At 41.4% G+C, this 14,875-nt stretch overlaps 1 long non-coding RNA gene, 1 pseudogene and 1 gene segment (V, D, J or C); 1 reads left to right on the forward strand and 2 right to left on the reverse strand.

Moving 5' to 3' along the window:
- Positions 1-303: 303 nt before the first annotated feature.
- Positions 304-2,811, forward strand: LOC111656554 (uncharacterized). The gene is made up of 2 exons (XR_015437378.1): positions 304-1,020; positions 1,128-2,811. It is a non-coding gene; the product is annotated as an uncharacterized LOC111656554 (long non-coding RNA).
- A 2,480-nt stretch (positions 2,812-5,291) lies between these two features.
- Positions 5,292-6,005, reverse strand: LOC147819018 (uncharacterized; annotated as a pseudogene).
- Positions 6,006-13,465: 7,460 nt separating this feature from the next.
- Positions 13,466-14,875, reverse strand: part of LOC111656561 (Ig kappa-b4 chain C region-like) — a 2,901-nt gene continuing 1,491 nt past the window's right edge. Inside the window, 2 exon segments of the C gene segment in view lie at positions 13,466-13,981; positions 14,768-14,843. Coding sequence covers positions 13,653-13,981; positions 14,768-14,843 — 405 coding nt within the window.

Genomic DNA, 14,875 nt, shown 5'->3' on the forward strand with positions numbered 1-14,875 from the left:
ACACACTGGAGATACAAGAAGAAGATTTTCCAACTAACATAAAGTTTCCTGGAAAAACATTTACGTAACTTTAATTTTCAGAGGAAACACAAACAAAAACATAAAATAATCAGACAACCATCAAATGTGGAATTCAGTCATTGTTTAAAAAACTTTGTAAATGATGAAAACCACATAGGAAACAATATATAACGCAAGTAAAATAGAACTGAAATTTGATCTTTTCTACAATTAAATTTCAGCATGACAGGAATGTGTAAAGAAACGTTTAGTAAAGCTGCTCTGAGTTCACCTCCATGATGAAGGAGGAGAAATAAAAACATAAATACTAAAAGTGTCAGAAATGAAAAAAGATCATTTTATCTGCTGTAAACATTTAGGAATTAAATTTAAAACATTACATTACATTAATATTTTTTTTTATATTTCTGTAGAAAAATACTGCCCACATCCAGTCTGGTTCCTCCACCAAACGTCCCCCACAGTGATACAAAGTCATTAAGTCGAACATAAACATGTCACTGTAAAGAGACAATGAAACAAATTAACCTACCAAAATTTGTCTGTTTGTAATTTTGGGTCACACAGTTCACTAATTTAAAATTTGTCATTATTCCATATTTATTGATTTTGATCTAAATAGTTTTTTTTATTGCAAAACATTCAAGTACTGGAAAAGACATTCTGCATAAAATTTGTTCAGAGATATAAAACAAAAAAAATAAAAATAAGTGTTTCCACATCCTGATCAGTTTGATAAACTGATAATCATTGATAATCAGCATCATGACAGTGATCCAGGTCCCTGTTGGAGTGAGTCAGAGCATTTCCATAGAGAGCCACTTTGCATCAGCAGCACCATGCTCCAGTGCTCTGGGAGAGTTTATAGTCCTGAGAGTTGAAGACTGGATGACTGACAGCTGTCCTTCATGACAACAGAAGACACAGAAATCCTCATCATCAAAAACATGACTATGATCTCTGTCCTCATCTGGACTCTCCTCTGCTGCTGCTTCACAGGTAAAGTCCAGAGAATCCAACTCCTCTCCTCTATCAACATCTGTCCCTCTGAAATGAAGCCGACAAAACCATGATGCTGCTTTATGTTTCTGTCTCTGTGTCCTCAGAGTCCAGAGGACAGGTCACAGTGACTCAGTCTGGAGCAGTGAGCTCTGCTCTGGGAGACTCCGTCACCATCACATGTAGGAACAGTCAGAATGTTATTAATTCTGACTCTGTGGAATGGTACCAACAAAAGCAGGGGCACCCTATTAAACTGATGATTTACGGGTCAAATCACAGAGCATCAGGGATTCCAGCTCGTTTTACAGGCAGTGGAAGAAATACTGACTTCACCTTGACCATCAGTGGAGTCCAGGCTGAAGATGCAGCAGTTTACTACTGTAATGGCCGACACCATATCAACAGTCAGTATCTGTTCACACAGTGAAAAGGCGTCGTACAAAAACCTCCCTCAGTCAGACTGAACAGAAACTGAACTGACTGCTGCAGCTGGAAGCTACTGCAGAGACTGATACAGTTCACTGAGGACACACACACACGTGCGCACGCATGCACGCACGCACGCACGCACACACACACACACACACACATACCAGACTTTTGTTCAAGTTAATACAGATCAGACCTGTTCAGGCCTGCCATCAACATGTGTCTTCAGTGATCCGATCACAAGTGGTCAGTTCACACGTGGCTTTAAAATGTGACTCTATGTGACTTGAGTGATCATTTGTGATCAGATCTCACTTTGAGAGCAGTTTTTAAAAAGAACTGAGACACATTTCACCAAGAAAATAATGATAATAACATAATAACTTTTCTTTTTCTTAACAAAGTTACAAAATGTTTTACAAGAAAGAAGAAAAATCCAAAGTGAACATAATAAAAAGTGTAGTACAGCATAATAAAAACATCTCACATCAACATTATGCAAAAAGATCTGATGACAATATAAATGAAACATGAATCAGACATTACCAAAGACAAAGACAAAGAAATGCGTTTTGAAAGAGATTTAAAGGACGTTGAAGAGTTGCGGTGTCTAATTAGAGTCGGGAGAGAGTTCCAGAATGCTGGGGCTCTAATAGTAATGCTCAGTCACCCTTAGTCACAAGTCTGCCACAAGATGTGACAGTGAGTGGAAAACTGCTGTACTCATGTAAAAATGTTGATACTTCATAACATCAGTAAAGAGAAGGTTGGAGGTCACATGTGAAGGACATCACACACAGAGCTACTTGGTGTTAAAAAGTATTTTCATATGACCTTCCATACCTTCAGCTCCCACCAGGGTTTAGGATGTGACTGCTACCCTGAGACTCTATCCGCTTGAACTGAGAGTCTGAATAAATACATTTTTCTCGTCATGTTTTTGTCAGATCATCACTAAGCAATGACAATGTCCCTGTGACCTGATCCAGAAACGACCTGAGTCACTGTGGGTTCCATGGATCAGCTGTTAAGACGTCAGCAGCGAGACAGCAGACATGTACCACTTTAATAATAAACCACACTGAAAAGAATCTCATGTGATCAAAGTTTCTTTCCTGTCATGAACTATCGCACATGTCAGCATCACTAGAAGAAAACAGCACTATTGAAATATATGACAGTGTAACCCACTCCTGATAATTACACCGCTACTAGGTTCGTAAGGAGCTCAGAAATATAGAGTAAAATAACCATTGATGAAGCACAAAGTAAGTTGGAATTTGAAATCTTTAGTGAAATGAACTTGCAGGTGATAATTCATAACATGTAGCCTAAATAACAGGTTCAAGAAAAAGAAAAGATTACACGAGCACATCTCATCTCTGTCTCTCCCACAACCTTGATCATGCAGATACTTTGTGATCCACCTGTCATGTGCAACCAGAGGCGGGACTTAACCAACTATGATTTCTGAGTTGCTGATCATCTCTCTATTTATTCAACTGAGATAACAGAATAAAACACAATATAACATAATATTATTACATTATCAATATTTTAACCCTTTATTATCATTGGGTTACAATAGCCAAATTAAAAAGTGACAGAGAGAGAGAGAGAGGTGCAGAGTGAGTGCAGAGTTACTGGATATGTCTTTATGCTGATGATATCTGACTTTATATTTCTGCTCCTGAAAATCCAACAAAGATTCAGCAGATTTCTGTCACTCAAACAAATATATAACAATCAGTTTAAAAGCTCAGGGGTTGAATGGAGGTGACAAAACTGTTAACTGACCAAAATATATGAAAATTATAAAACACTTAAAAATACGCACAAACTATAGAGCTGTATAGAGCTGTATAGATGCACTTGATGTGCTGGCCTGAACAGAGGAAACAGAGGTTACACCAACATCTCCTCAAATGTGTAGTTATGGCAACAGCTGCAAGCAGTGCAAAAATGATAACAACAAATGCACTCAATTATGTGTAAACTGGGTTGTCAATAGCTTGGAAATACTGCAAATAGCTCACTATATGTGCAAAATGCAAAAAATGTGTATTATAGACTATCCCCTTGGACATATCCCCAAAACGGCCATCATAAGGCATGACTCTCAATAATAACTTTCACAGCACTAATAAACAAGCCCGGACACCTATGCTAATCACTACAGAGCCTATTTTTAGTCCGAATTTTACTGGCTTGACTTTACAGACGGATAAAGTATAAAACATTTAGCAGGGTGGCTCTAATCAATGTCACACGGCGATACCAAGCAGAAGAATTGCATACAATCTGTACCCAGCTATACCCGGCTACGCGTCGACGAGGCAAAACGTTAGCCACATTAGCTGCCATGCTAACAACACACACAACAGGCTCTCGTGAACATACAGTAAAGCAACATAAAATGGTAAAACTTACAGCTCCCAAGTTCAAAGTTGGGTCACGGACAGTCGGTACTGATCCAAGCTTTATCTTGAGACTTGTAGCAAATCCTGCATTGTACTGGCCCTCGTTGAGAAAGCAGTCCGAGGTGAAATGGTTAGCACACACGTACAACACTTTCGGAGTTGGAGCGGTTACATTTCCATCAAAAATAAAATTAATCCACTGGGTCTTCAGATCCTCGGGCGTAGGGATTAAAAAAAGACTTCTGTGTTGGTTTGTGCAGCCAACAACAAAGCAACTACTGTGTTTCGCTCATACCTTCGACATTGTTCTACCGAAAGCTAGTGTTCGCGAGGGAAGTAAAGATAGGGTCTGCAACACGGACTCAGTGGGCGGAACACACACCTAGCTCAGGGAGTGTCACCCACCCGGGGGGAGGTGGCATCGCCCTTCTTGACGACATCAAGGGAAAATCTCCAATTCGCCTGTCTGAGCACACATTTCCCGAAAGGTGGAGGAAGCGAAAGACGGAGAGGATGGACTTTTCTCATGTTTGGGGGGTTCGTAGACATGCCAGGGACACATACTACTGATAGAAAACCATGGAAAAGTGCATTTTGCATAATATGTCCCCTTTAAGGAAGCATGCCCCCATAGGTTTGCTTTAGCTGCTGTTTTGATACTCTGTCAATATTGTGCCAAATTGTCTCGTTATTTTTCCTACTGACAGCACTCGGTACCCTCGATCAACAGGGCTATGCTTTAAAAACAGACGGAGTTCTCCTTTTAAGCAGTGGCTCTCAACCTGGGGGCATGGAGGTCTTGTCTAAATTACAAATTGATCATTGATACTTTCACACTTCTGAGAGTAAAAAGGCAGAAAACCACAAATGAAATTCCTAGCACAAGACCTATAAGAATTTCAATAACCTATCCACTTCTACTGTCCCTATACAATATTTCCTTACCAGCTGCAATGCCAACTGTCAGCTGCTGTCCCTGGATGAAAGTCTGAACTATTGCCTTCATCTGCTGGATGCACCAATCTGGATCTTTGACCATCCTTGTGTGATCCAGGCAGGTAATCTGCCTTACAATGGGGAATTTCAGACTTTTCCTGCAGTTTCTTTATCATCCTAATAAGACATTGCAAACACTCTTTTCTCAGGCTGAGAACAGAGAGTTCCCCTATCTTGCTTCCTGGTTTGCCTAGGAGTGCCTATTGAGGAACATTAAGGAACATTCATGTCAATGGAAGGAAATGTCTGCATAATATTAATGATGATACTGAACAAATTGTATTTGCTAATTGGTTTGTGCAGGCATCAACATTCACAAATTCACCTCACAAAACAAATAAACAGTAAAATTACCTTGATGTCAGATTCAGCCCCCAAGCCTATGTCCACCCTTTTAAGGGAGACCCAATTCTTCTCTTCTCCTCAGAAACGTCCAACTTGATCAGCTGCAGGGGGGTTTGGTCCTGTAGGATCTCCCTTTTTATGAACCGCCGCAGTAAACTCTGATGATGACAACAGACAGATAGTTACCAAGCCATTCCATCAATTAATACGTTTACATTCAAGTGAATTAATCAAAATCTTTACAGTGATACTTACCAACAAAAGCTCAGTCAAATCTTTAGCCAAAAAAGGCAACACTGGCTCGTCTGTTTGGTATCTCTGAAGAAAGGGGTTAAAACTTCTCGCAATGGCAAGGAAGAATTGAAGCTTTGGGATTAAGAGTGGATCCCCTTGTGCTGACAGGATGGCGTCATAAGAGGCTGTGTTCGGTTTTTGGACCTTCTTATCCTCAGCATCTTTGACATACTTCTGAACCATGGGCCAAAATTCCAGGACTCTCTCTGCAACTGGCATATTTTCTACCCATCTGTGGCTGCAGAAAGAGGGGGGAAAGCGGGACGACTCTGTGATGTTGGTGTAGTCCTCTCTCCGTGCAGGAACGTTGTGGAAGAGGAAATGGAGCGCGCGCAGGAGTTTGTCAATTTGATAGGCTGTAAAGCCTGCCTTCATGGCATTGTGGAGAGTGTGAAGTCCACAGCTCCCAACCATCAGGACTTGAGCACCTCCATGCAGCTCAGCATGCTCCTTCTGAAGGAGATCCAGGAGTTTGAAGTTGACATTGGGGCCATCCATTCCTACTGAGAGATGCTGCCTCGTGTTGTTGTGCAACACATTCCTGTGAATTATCACACAGAAGAAAGTTTGTTTAAATAACATGTATTGCTTAAGTAAACCACATTCAATATAAAGACATACAGTAATATTGTATATGCTTCAAATGACACATTATTATCCTAAAGTAAAACATGAGTCAGGTTCCTATGGTCAGAACTGCTTTGCCAAAGTTAGATTATTGGTTCTCCAAATGTGGCTCACTATAAACGAAATCCATACAGTATAATATAGGTTTGGCTTTATGGGAGCCATGCTCAACCTTCAGATTAAGCATAACAGGCTTTAGGCCTTAACACGTTTTAATTATATACATTTTTCCAGTATTATGTTACAGAAATTTAACAGTTTGCATTCATTTTTATTAAGCATATTTTCGAATGGTCATGCAACACTCACTCATTTTCCATTCATTTTCAATTGGGTTTTAAAAAGAGGTTATCAATGCAAAGACTATGGAAATAATAATCATATGTATGCAAAGACTATGAAAAACCTGTGGGTTACAGTTAATACCATAGTACCAAAAATCCCCTATGTAACCAATACGTATAGGAAAATAAACTTACTTTGATGTGCTGCAACAGGTCGTTAGCTCGTCCATGTCCCAGGAATTGTGAGCCAAAATACCGAGACAATACACAACCATCCTCCAAAAAACGAATGTGTATGTCCATTTGCTTTTTCTTTGAAGATTCGTTAAGGCTCTCGTCAAACATGAGGACGTACGGTCCAGCATGGTTAATAGCTTCAACCAGTTGCTTCTTGAAATAGGGGCCAAAGCGAACGATTTGGCGATTTGGGAGTCCGAGAACATCTTGCTAAACAGCTCTCCTATGCCATCATTCGACCTAAACGAGTGGTGTTTTACTGCTAAATCCAAACACCACAGTACCTCGGCATGCAGAGTAGCGGTGGTAGTGCAGAACGTCTGTATCCTGGCTGTAGGATTATCTGCAGTGGATTGCCCAGGAGCAGGGGAGGTTGAGAGAGCAGTGGAGGTTGAGGACGAGGGCGTAGATGTAGCCGTAGTAGCGATGTAGCACTGCTAGCACTAGTGCCGGTGCAAAATAGTGACAGCGGTAGCTACACGGTAGTTACAACCCCGCATCCTTGCTTGGTGGCTAGTCGACTCCATGTGCGATTTAACCGCCTTCACCCCCATCCACGTAATATGTATAGTCTTCTTACAGATGTTGCAGTAAGTCTCTCGGTTGTTGCCAACTACTGGCTGAAGCCAGTCTTTAAACAGTGATTCCTCCATCCAGAGGTCAGAAAACTTTCATTTGCCCATGTCTGCGGTAAACTAAGGAACTCGCACAGATGTTTTGGCTGTGAGCCAGCCAGGTACCCAGATTCAACGTGTACGCGCACGTGACCAATGCACGTACATCATTCCATTGATAATATTCCTATCACTCAGGTCCTACTCGCAACATAGAAATAAATTCACGAAAGTGAAAAACGCATAGGTCCAGTTGGACGGAGGCTCAGATGACGTTTACTACTTTTTACTACTTTTTACTGGCCTTAATTTGGCTTAATTTAATTTACTACCTTTCACTACTTTTTACAACCCCGCGGCCACCCTGTAACATCTCTGTCTCTCTTATAATGAGTTTAATAACTTAGAAAATAACAAATCACCATCATGGACAGTGTAAAGAAAAAAACAGAAATGCAAAATCTACTCACCATAATGAAACGCCATAACTAAAGTGCATGGTGATAAACGTAAGTCCACTGTGTGTACAGATGACAAAGTAAAGCAAAAATCGGCCAAGGCTACTCGCTCTCGCCAAAGTCCTCCTCATTTATTATCCTCGTCCTGCGCTCCTGGTTCGCGTTCAGAAAGATTAGGGTAGGGCATCCACGTGAGCTGGGTGTAAACTTGATCGCTGTCGGGTAATCGTGTTCCCGGCAAGGGAGAAAACCCGCTCACTTGGCGTACTGGTAGCAGGGATAGCCAAATGGCTTCTGGCCAGCTTGGCCAGAGGGGGGAACTGCTTCTCATTGCGCGCCCACCACTCCAGAGGATTGCTAATGGTGGGGATGCGGCTCATCTGGAGATATTCTTGTACCTCCTCTGGGCAGGTGTTGGCACTCTTTACTTTTTTACTGGCATAGTGAGGCCCAAACAGTTCCTCATAATCACTCTCAAGTCGTGTTTTTTTCTTCCCGATCTCCTCTCCATTGTTGTTTTCCACGTTGTCTGCGGCGTCATCGTGTGAAGCTGCGGAGCAAATAAACATTCAGAATGTCGATCAACAAAAGTTTAGATCTCAAAATTTTGAGTTTGCAGGGCATGCATCTTCAATACAAAAACACATACATAACAGACATGCGGTTACACAGTCACACAGTTATTAAAATCCTCTCATCCTCTATAACTAATTTACCTGTAGCTGTAGGCTGGTCTGCTTCTCCATCTCGCAGTAGATGAATCAGGTGGCTTTTAACCTCCGCTCTGGTGTTCTCCGGGAGGAAATGGAGGTCTTTAAACCTGGGGTCCAGTATTCAGGCCATAATAGGAACCGACCCTGCCAAGTCGTCCTCAGTGTCCAACTTAAACCTGGTTGTCAGCTGTTTCCGCACTGCATTCTTAAAGTTACGAGTCGCCAGTACATCGGACTCTTCAACTCTCAGCACCCCATCTACCAGGTTGAGGATAACAGGGTAAATAAATGAGAGCCCGACGTGCATTTCTCCACACAATTGTAGTTGCCTTTGCCAGAGGCCTCAGCACAGACAGTAGCTGCTGGATCAGCTCGCATTCTGACGGTGGGTTTGGTGACAGTCTCGTCTTCGAGTACGGCTTGGACAGGGATGCGCTGCTCGTTTAGTCGCTCCAGCATTGTAAAAGTTGAATTCCAACACGTGGGACAGTCGGTCTGGAGTCTGTTCTCTTTGACATTGAGCTGGGCCTGCCGCTTCTTCAGTGCACAGGTTGCCACTGCCGAGTGGCAGGAATGACTTACCACTCGCCTCGCCACATCAATGGCTTTCGCGACGTCAGGTAAATCCAGCCCCGCCTTTATCGCCAACTGTAATGTATGTCCAGTGCAGCCAAGGTCGTGGATGAAATTTTCACACAAAGTCATCGCCAGGTTCATGCTGTTGGCATTATCATGTATAACACAGAACACCATCAGGCCCCACTTTCTGATTTTGTCAGTCAGTCTTTGGGCGATGTTGACAGCGGTATAGCTCTCTGGCATCACGCAGGTGCGGAGGACTTTTGCCTTCATCTCCCAGGCTGCAGTCAGATAATGCGCTGTCATGGTGATATATGGCTCCATGGTGGGAGAAGTCCATAGGTCCGTGGTGAGTGAAACACTCTGATCTTTGATATCAGATGCTAATCGCGCTCGCAGTTCATCATACTGCTGTGTGATGGTTTTCCACAGTGTAGTATGTGAGGGAATAACGTAGCCCGGTTCGAAACGTAGCCTGGTTCGAAAAAAGGTCACAGTGACTCAGTCTGGAGCAGTGACCTCTGCTCTGGGAGCGTCTGTCACCATCACATGTAGGACCAATCCACAAGTTCATTTTTGGAAAAACCAACACCTTTTAGCCTGGTACCAATAGAAAGATGGGGAAAAACATAAACTGCTTAATTACGCTGCTACCACTTGAGTATCAGGGATTCCAGGTCGTTTTACAGGCAGTGGATCAAAGTCTGACTTCACTCTGACCATCAGTGGAGTCCAGGCTGAAGATGCAGCAGTTTACTACTGTCAGAGTGAACACTGGTTGACTATGGAAGTGTTCACACAGTGGAAAAGAATCATACAAAAACCTCCCTCAGTCAGACTGATCAGAAAATGAACTGACTGCTGCAGCTGGAAGCTACTGCAGAGACTGATACAGTTCATTGAGGAAACGCACACACACATACATAGTCATAAATAGCTTACAAAGACAAGTCAACCAAAGAAACAATTTGATATTGTTTCAAAAATCTGTATGAATGTTAAATAGACATGTATAGTTTGTGTTTACACTACTTTAAACACTTTCATTGAAACCCTGCTTCCGTCCTTTAGAAAATCCATCAGCATCTCAGTCATAATTTATTTAATCTCTTCATAAAATCAGCCTGTATGCTGATGATGTCATATTGTGCAAGTCAGCATCCTCATATTTGCTTCTATATGCTATTAATCAGGCCACAAGCTAAAGTAGAATTTCCACCTTCTCCCTCCTATCTGAACCCTTAAGTGGTGTTTGGGTGAAATTGACATGTTTCAACATTTTAGTAATAGGCAAATGATCCAAGCATACTTTTTTCAACCTGAAACCTCATGGCCCTGGCACTTTTTCCTGTGAAGAACATGTAAAAGAAAGAAGAATTCATTCAGAACTCATGCCACAGTGCCCCCACACATTTATGTACTTCATACGATTAATTCTATTAAAATGCCTAGTTAACAATTAGAAGTATCAATAATTGTATCTCTAAAAATTAGAAGATAATTTTGTTAAACATTGATGTTTTATTTCTCCTCTGTTCCCATTTTCCATGAAATCACCAGGGCACTGGGACTGCATGTCATGTGGGGAGGTAGAGAGAAAGTGTGTTTCTTTATTTAAGGCTGAAGCCATGACCACAAAATGAATTTATCTGCAGATGAGGAACTATAAAATATTACAATAACATTATTTTCCTTCTTTTGGCCCAGAATCATGAACTAAAGCGGATTGTCTGGTGACTGTTGCTTAATGTTAAACTGCATTACTCACACCTGTCATCGCAGCCTAGTGTTGGTTCTACTCTATTCACAATGGACTGATCTCATTTTCATTTAAAAGAAATAGTGTGTTTAATTCTGCACCATTTAAAAGCTGAACTTTTTCAATCTTACACCATTAACTTTTGCATTTTTTCTCTTCACATAATGCAATATAGCATCAGTGACAAATAACAAGTCCCTGTTGGAGTGAGTCAGAGCATTTCCATAGAGAGCCACTTTGCATCAGCAGCACCATGCTCCAGTGCTCTGGGAGAGTTTATAGTCCTGAGAGTTGAAGACTGGATGACTGACAGCTGTCCTTCATGACAACAGAAGACACAGAAATCCTCCTCATCAAAAACATGACTTTGATCTCCGTCCTCATCTGGACTCTCCTCTGCTGCTGCTTCACAGGTAAAGTCCAGAGAATCCAACTCCTCTCCTCTATCAACATCCGTCCCTCTGAAATGAAGCCGACAAAACCATGATGCTGCTTTATGTTTCTGTCTCTGTCCTGTCTCTTATACACATCTGCAATACCCTTGACAGAGGACAGCTACAGTTCACTGACTCTGTGTATTTGCATATGTGTCCTGCCTCTCTGCTCCCAGCTGTTAAGAGTCCAGTGTTGATCAGTGGCTGTCCAGGCCTTTCAGAGCTATTGACACACCGGCAGCACAATGATGATGTCTCTGACTCTACTGCTGGGGCCACCCTGGGGCTCCTCGTTCAGGGTGCGACTCTCTTGTGAAAACTTTGCTTCAGGATGCAACCAGGTTCACCACAATGATGTTCTGCTGTGATGGACAAACACTGGAACAAGCAACACTGACCTTCTTTCATCTATTTTCCATGTTAAAGAAATGATCCTCTTCTGTTTGGATGTTGATCATCTTCCTCCAAGTTGGATTTGTCTCAATAACCCTTCTCCTCTTTTTCATGTCTTCCAGTTTCATCAGGAGAAATCATCCTGACTCAGTCTCCTGGATTTCAGTCTGTTGTTCCAGGTCTGATTGTCTCTATCAGATGTAAAGTTGGTCCTAGTACTGGTTACTGCTTCAACTGGTATTTTCAGAAACCTTGAGAATCTGTTCACACAGTGAAAAAGTGTTGTAAAAAACCTCCCTTAGTCAGACTGAACAGAAACTGAACTGGCTGCTGCAGCTGGAAGCTACTGCAGAGACTGATACAGTTCACTGAGAATACACACACACACACACACACACACACACACACACACACACACACACACACAGAGTTATAATAGTTTACACAAATAAGTAATTGTATCTTATGATACAAATTTATATTGTTTCAAATATATTTTTACGAATGTTTAATCATCTACATTTTTCTCCATGAGGACGTTTGCACATCCACGTGTTTCCGGTGCAGGTGTGTTGGAAAGTGTCACTATAGTTTGGCAATGAAGAGTATCCCAATGAAGTGTATCATACTCTTGCTCAGCATCACAATTAATTGATCATCCGAACTTTTCGGTCTGCCTCATACAGAGTAAATGAAATGGCCAAGGGTTGCATTTTATGCACATAGCCTCCTGTAGTGTAAATCATCAGTATTTTGTAGCCACATTTCTTTTCAAGAGGTAAAAAAAAACCCTTTTGCACACTTTGGGTACTTTGGAAATCCAAGTGTGCAAATGGAGAGTCCGCCTGACCAAAACCTTTATAGAATTTGTGTGCTTTGTGGAATTTCTACCTACATTGTTACAATTGTAGTGATGAAGTTGCTGAATGAAATCAGTGGCATCCCAGTGCATTGGACCATTGTTATCAAGGAGTTATGTCTAATTTAAAATAAGTTCTAGGCGAGGTCAAAAAATTCAATTTCTCCTTTGGTTTATCACAATTTACTCAGCCATAGTAACAGCCACAATCCTACTGACACATGAGGTCGTACCTATCCATAGTGACCAAGCTGTTGCAAATGGACCTGATAGTTGTTGAGCTCTTCAGGATCTATTTTGAGGAATGTCTGTCTAGGCGAGGCATAACCCACAGCATCCTTAGGGCTTAACAGGTTAACATGAGCACGTCTCATCTCTGTCTCTGCCACAACCTTGATCATGCAGATACTTTGTGATCCACCTGTCATGTGCAACCAGAGGCGGGACTTAACCAACTATGATTTCTGAGTTGCTGATCATCTCTCTATTTATTCAACTGAGATAACAGAATAAAACACAATATAACATAATATTATTACATTATCAACATTTTAACCCTTTATTATCACTGGGTTACAATAGCCAAATTAAGAAGAGACAGAGAGAGAGAGAGAGAGAGAGAGAGAGAGAGAGAGAGAGAGAGAAAGAGAGAGAGAGAGAGAGAGAGAGGTGCAGAGTGAGTGCAGAGTTACTGGATATGTCTTTATGCTGATGATATATGACTTTATATTTCTGCTCCTGAAAATCCAACAAAGATTCAGCAGATTTCTGTCACTCAAACAAATATATAACAATCAGTTTAAAAGCTCAGGGTTTGAATGGAGGTGACAAAACTGTTAAATGACCAAATATATGAAAATTATAAAATACTTAAAAATACGCACAAACTATTAGCGTAAAGGTTTAACCATAGGGAGGGATCACTCAAGTTGTATTTCATGTCAGTGAGAAAGAATCATGATCATCTGTTGATGTTATAAAAACTACAGATGGAAGCAGAATTTATTTGATGAACAGATCTTTATTTTCTGCAAATAGTGAAACAAGAAACATTACAGAAAACCAGCTAAGACAACGAAAGAAAGAGATAGAGGGAGAGAAAGAGAGAGAGAGAGAGAGAGAGAGAAAGAGAGAGAGACTGTTACAGAGAGCAGAGTAAAACCAGTAGCAGAGTCCTGGTGAGTCAGGTCAGGACTGGGAACACTGGTCTCTCCTCAGTGTCTCTGAGACCAGAGTCTGGGTGCTCTGGGTGGCCTCACAGGTCACAGCGTCCAGCTTGCTCCACTGGTCTGCAGGGAGCCTCAGGGTGCTGCTCCAGCTGTAGAGGCCGTCCTTCTCCAGCACCCCGGGGCTCCTGCTCTCCTCCCAGCTGCTGCTGCTGCTGCTGCCCTCCACCTTCCAGGCCAGACTCCAGTCTGAGGGGAAGCCCTTGTTGGCCAGGCACAGGACTGTGACCTTCTCCTGCAGCAGCTCCTCACTGGAGGGGGGCAGCACTGTTAGGGTGGGGCGGGCATCACCTAGGAGACAACAATCAACAGCTGTCAATCAAACACCAGACACTTTGACACATTTACTGTGAGACAGTTGATTTTCTCCTTTAAGCAGTTTCTGTCAGATGGTTTTTCTGCTCCACCAGTCACTCACTCACACATTGTTTCACTTCCCTTTAAGAAGCTTCTCATGCACATCAGCACAGAGACAATCATCATACAGTTTGACCTGAAACATATCAACACACACTGGAGATACAAGAAGAAGATCAAGAACAATCATGAAAAACCTTTAAGTTTACATGACATGTTAGTTTAGAGGAAACACAAATAAATACATAAGATAATCTGACAAACACCAATTTTCTTCATGTGGAATTCAATCATCATTGAACGTTTTTAAATGTTTTCAAATTACAGTGGATGAACAACACAATGAAGACTTTACAATGTTACTTTCTATTACAATATTAATATTACAACATTTTCCAAAACTCATCGAAATGAAGTGAATCATCATCATCATCATCAGTTTGAAATTGAATGAAGTTTAGGAAACATATTTAAAATAGAATTGAAGTTTGATCTTTTCTACAGTTGAGCTTAAATTTCAGCATGACAGTAATGTGTAAAGAAACGTTTAGTAAAGCTGCTCTAAGTTCACTTCCATGATGAGGGAGGAGAAATAAAAACATAAATACTAAAAGTGTCAGAAATAAAACAAGATCATTTTATCTGCTGCAAACATTTAGAAACTAAATTTAAAACATTACATTACATGAATGTTCTTGTAGTATTTGTGTAGAAACTTACTTCCAACATCCAGTCTGGTTCCTCCACCAAACGTCCACCACAGTGATACAAAGTCATTGAGCCGTCGTACAAAAACCTCTCACTGTAGAGACACGGCTCTCTGACTTT

The sequence above is a fragment of the Seriola lalandi genome, unplaced genomic scaffold (assembly GCF_002814215.2).
Source record: "Seriola lalandi dorsalis isolate HSWRI2012SDOR001 ecotype SW California unplaced genomic scaffold, Sedor1 jcf7180002054359, whole genome shotgun sequence".
Taxonomy (NCBI): Eukaryota; Metazoa; Chordata; class Actinopteri; order Carangiformes; family Carangidae; genus Seriola; species Seriola lalandi.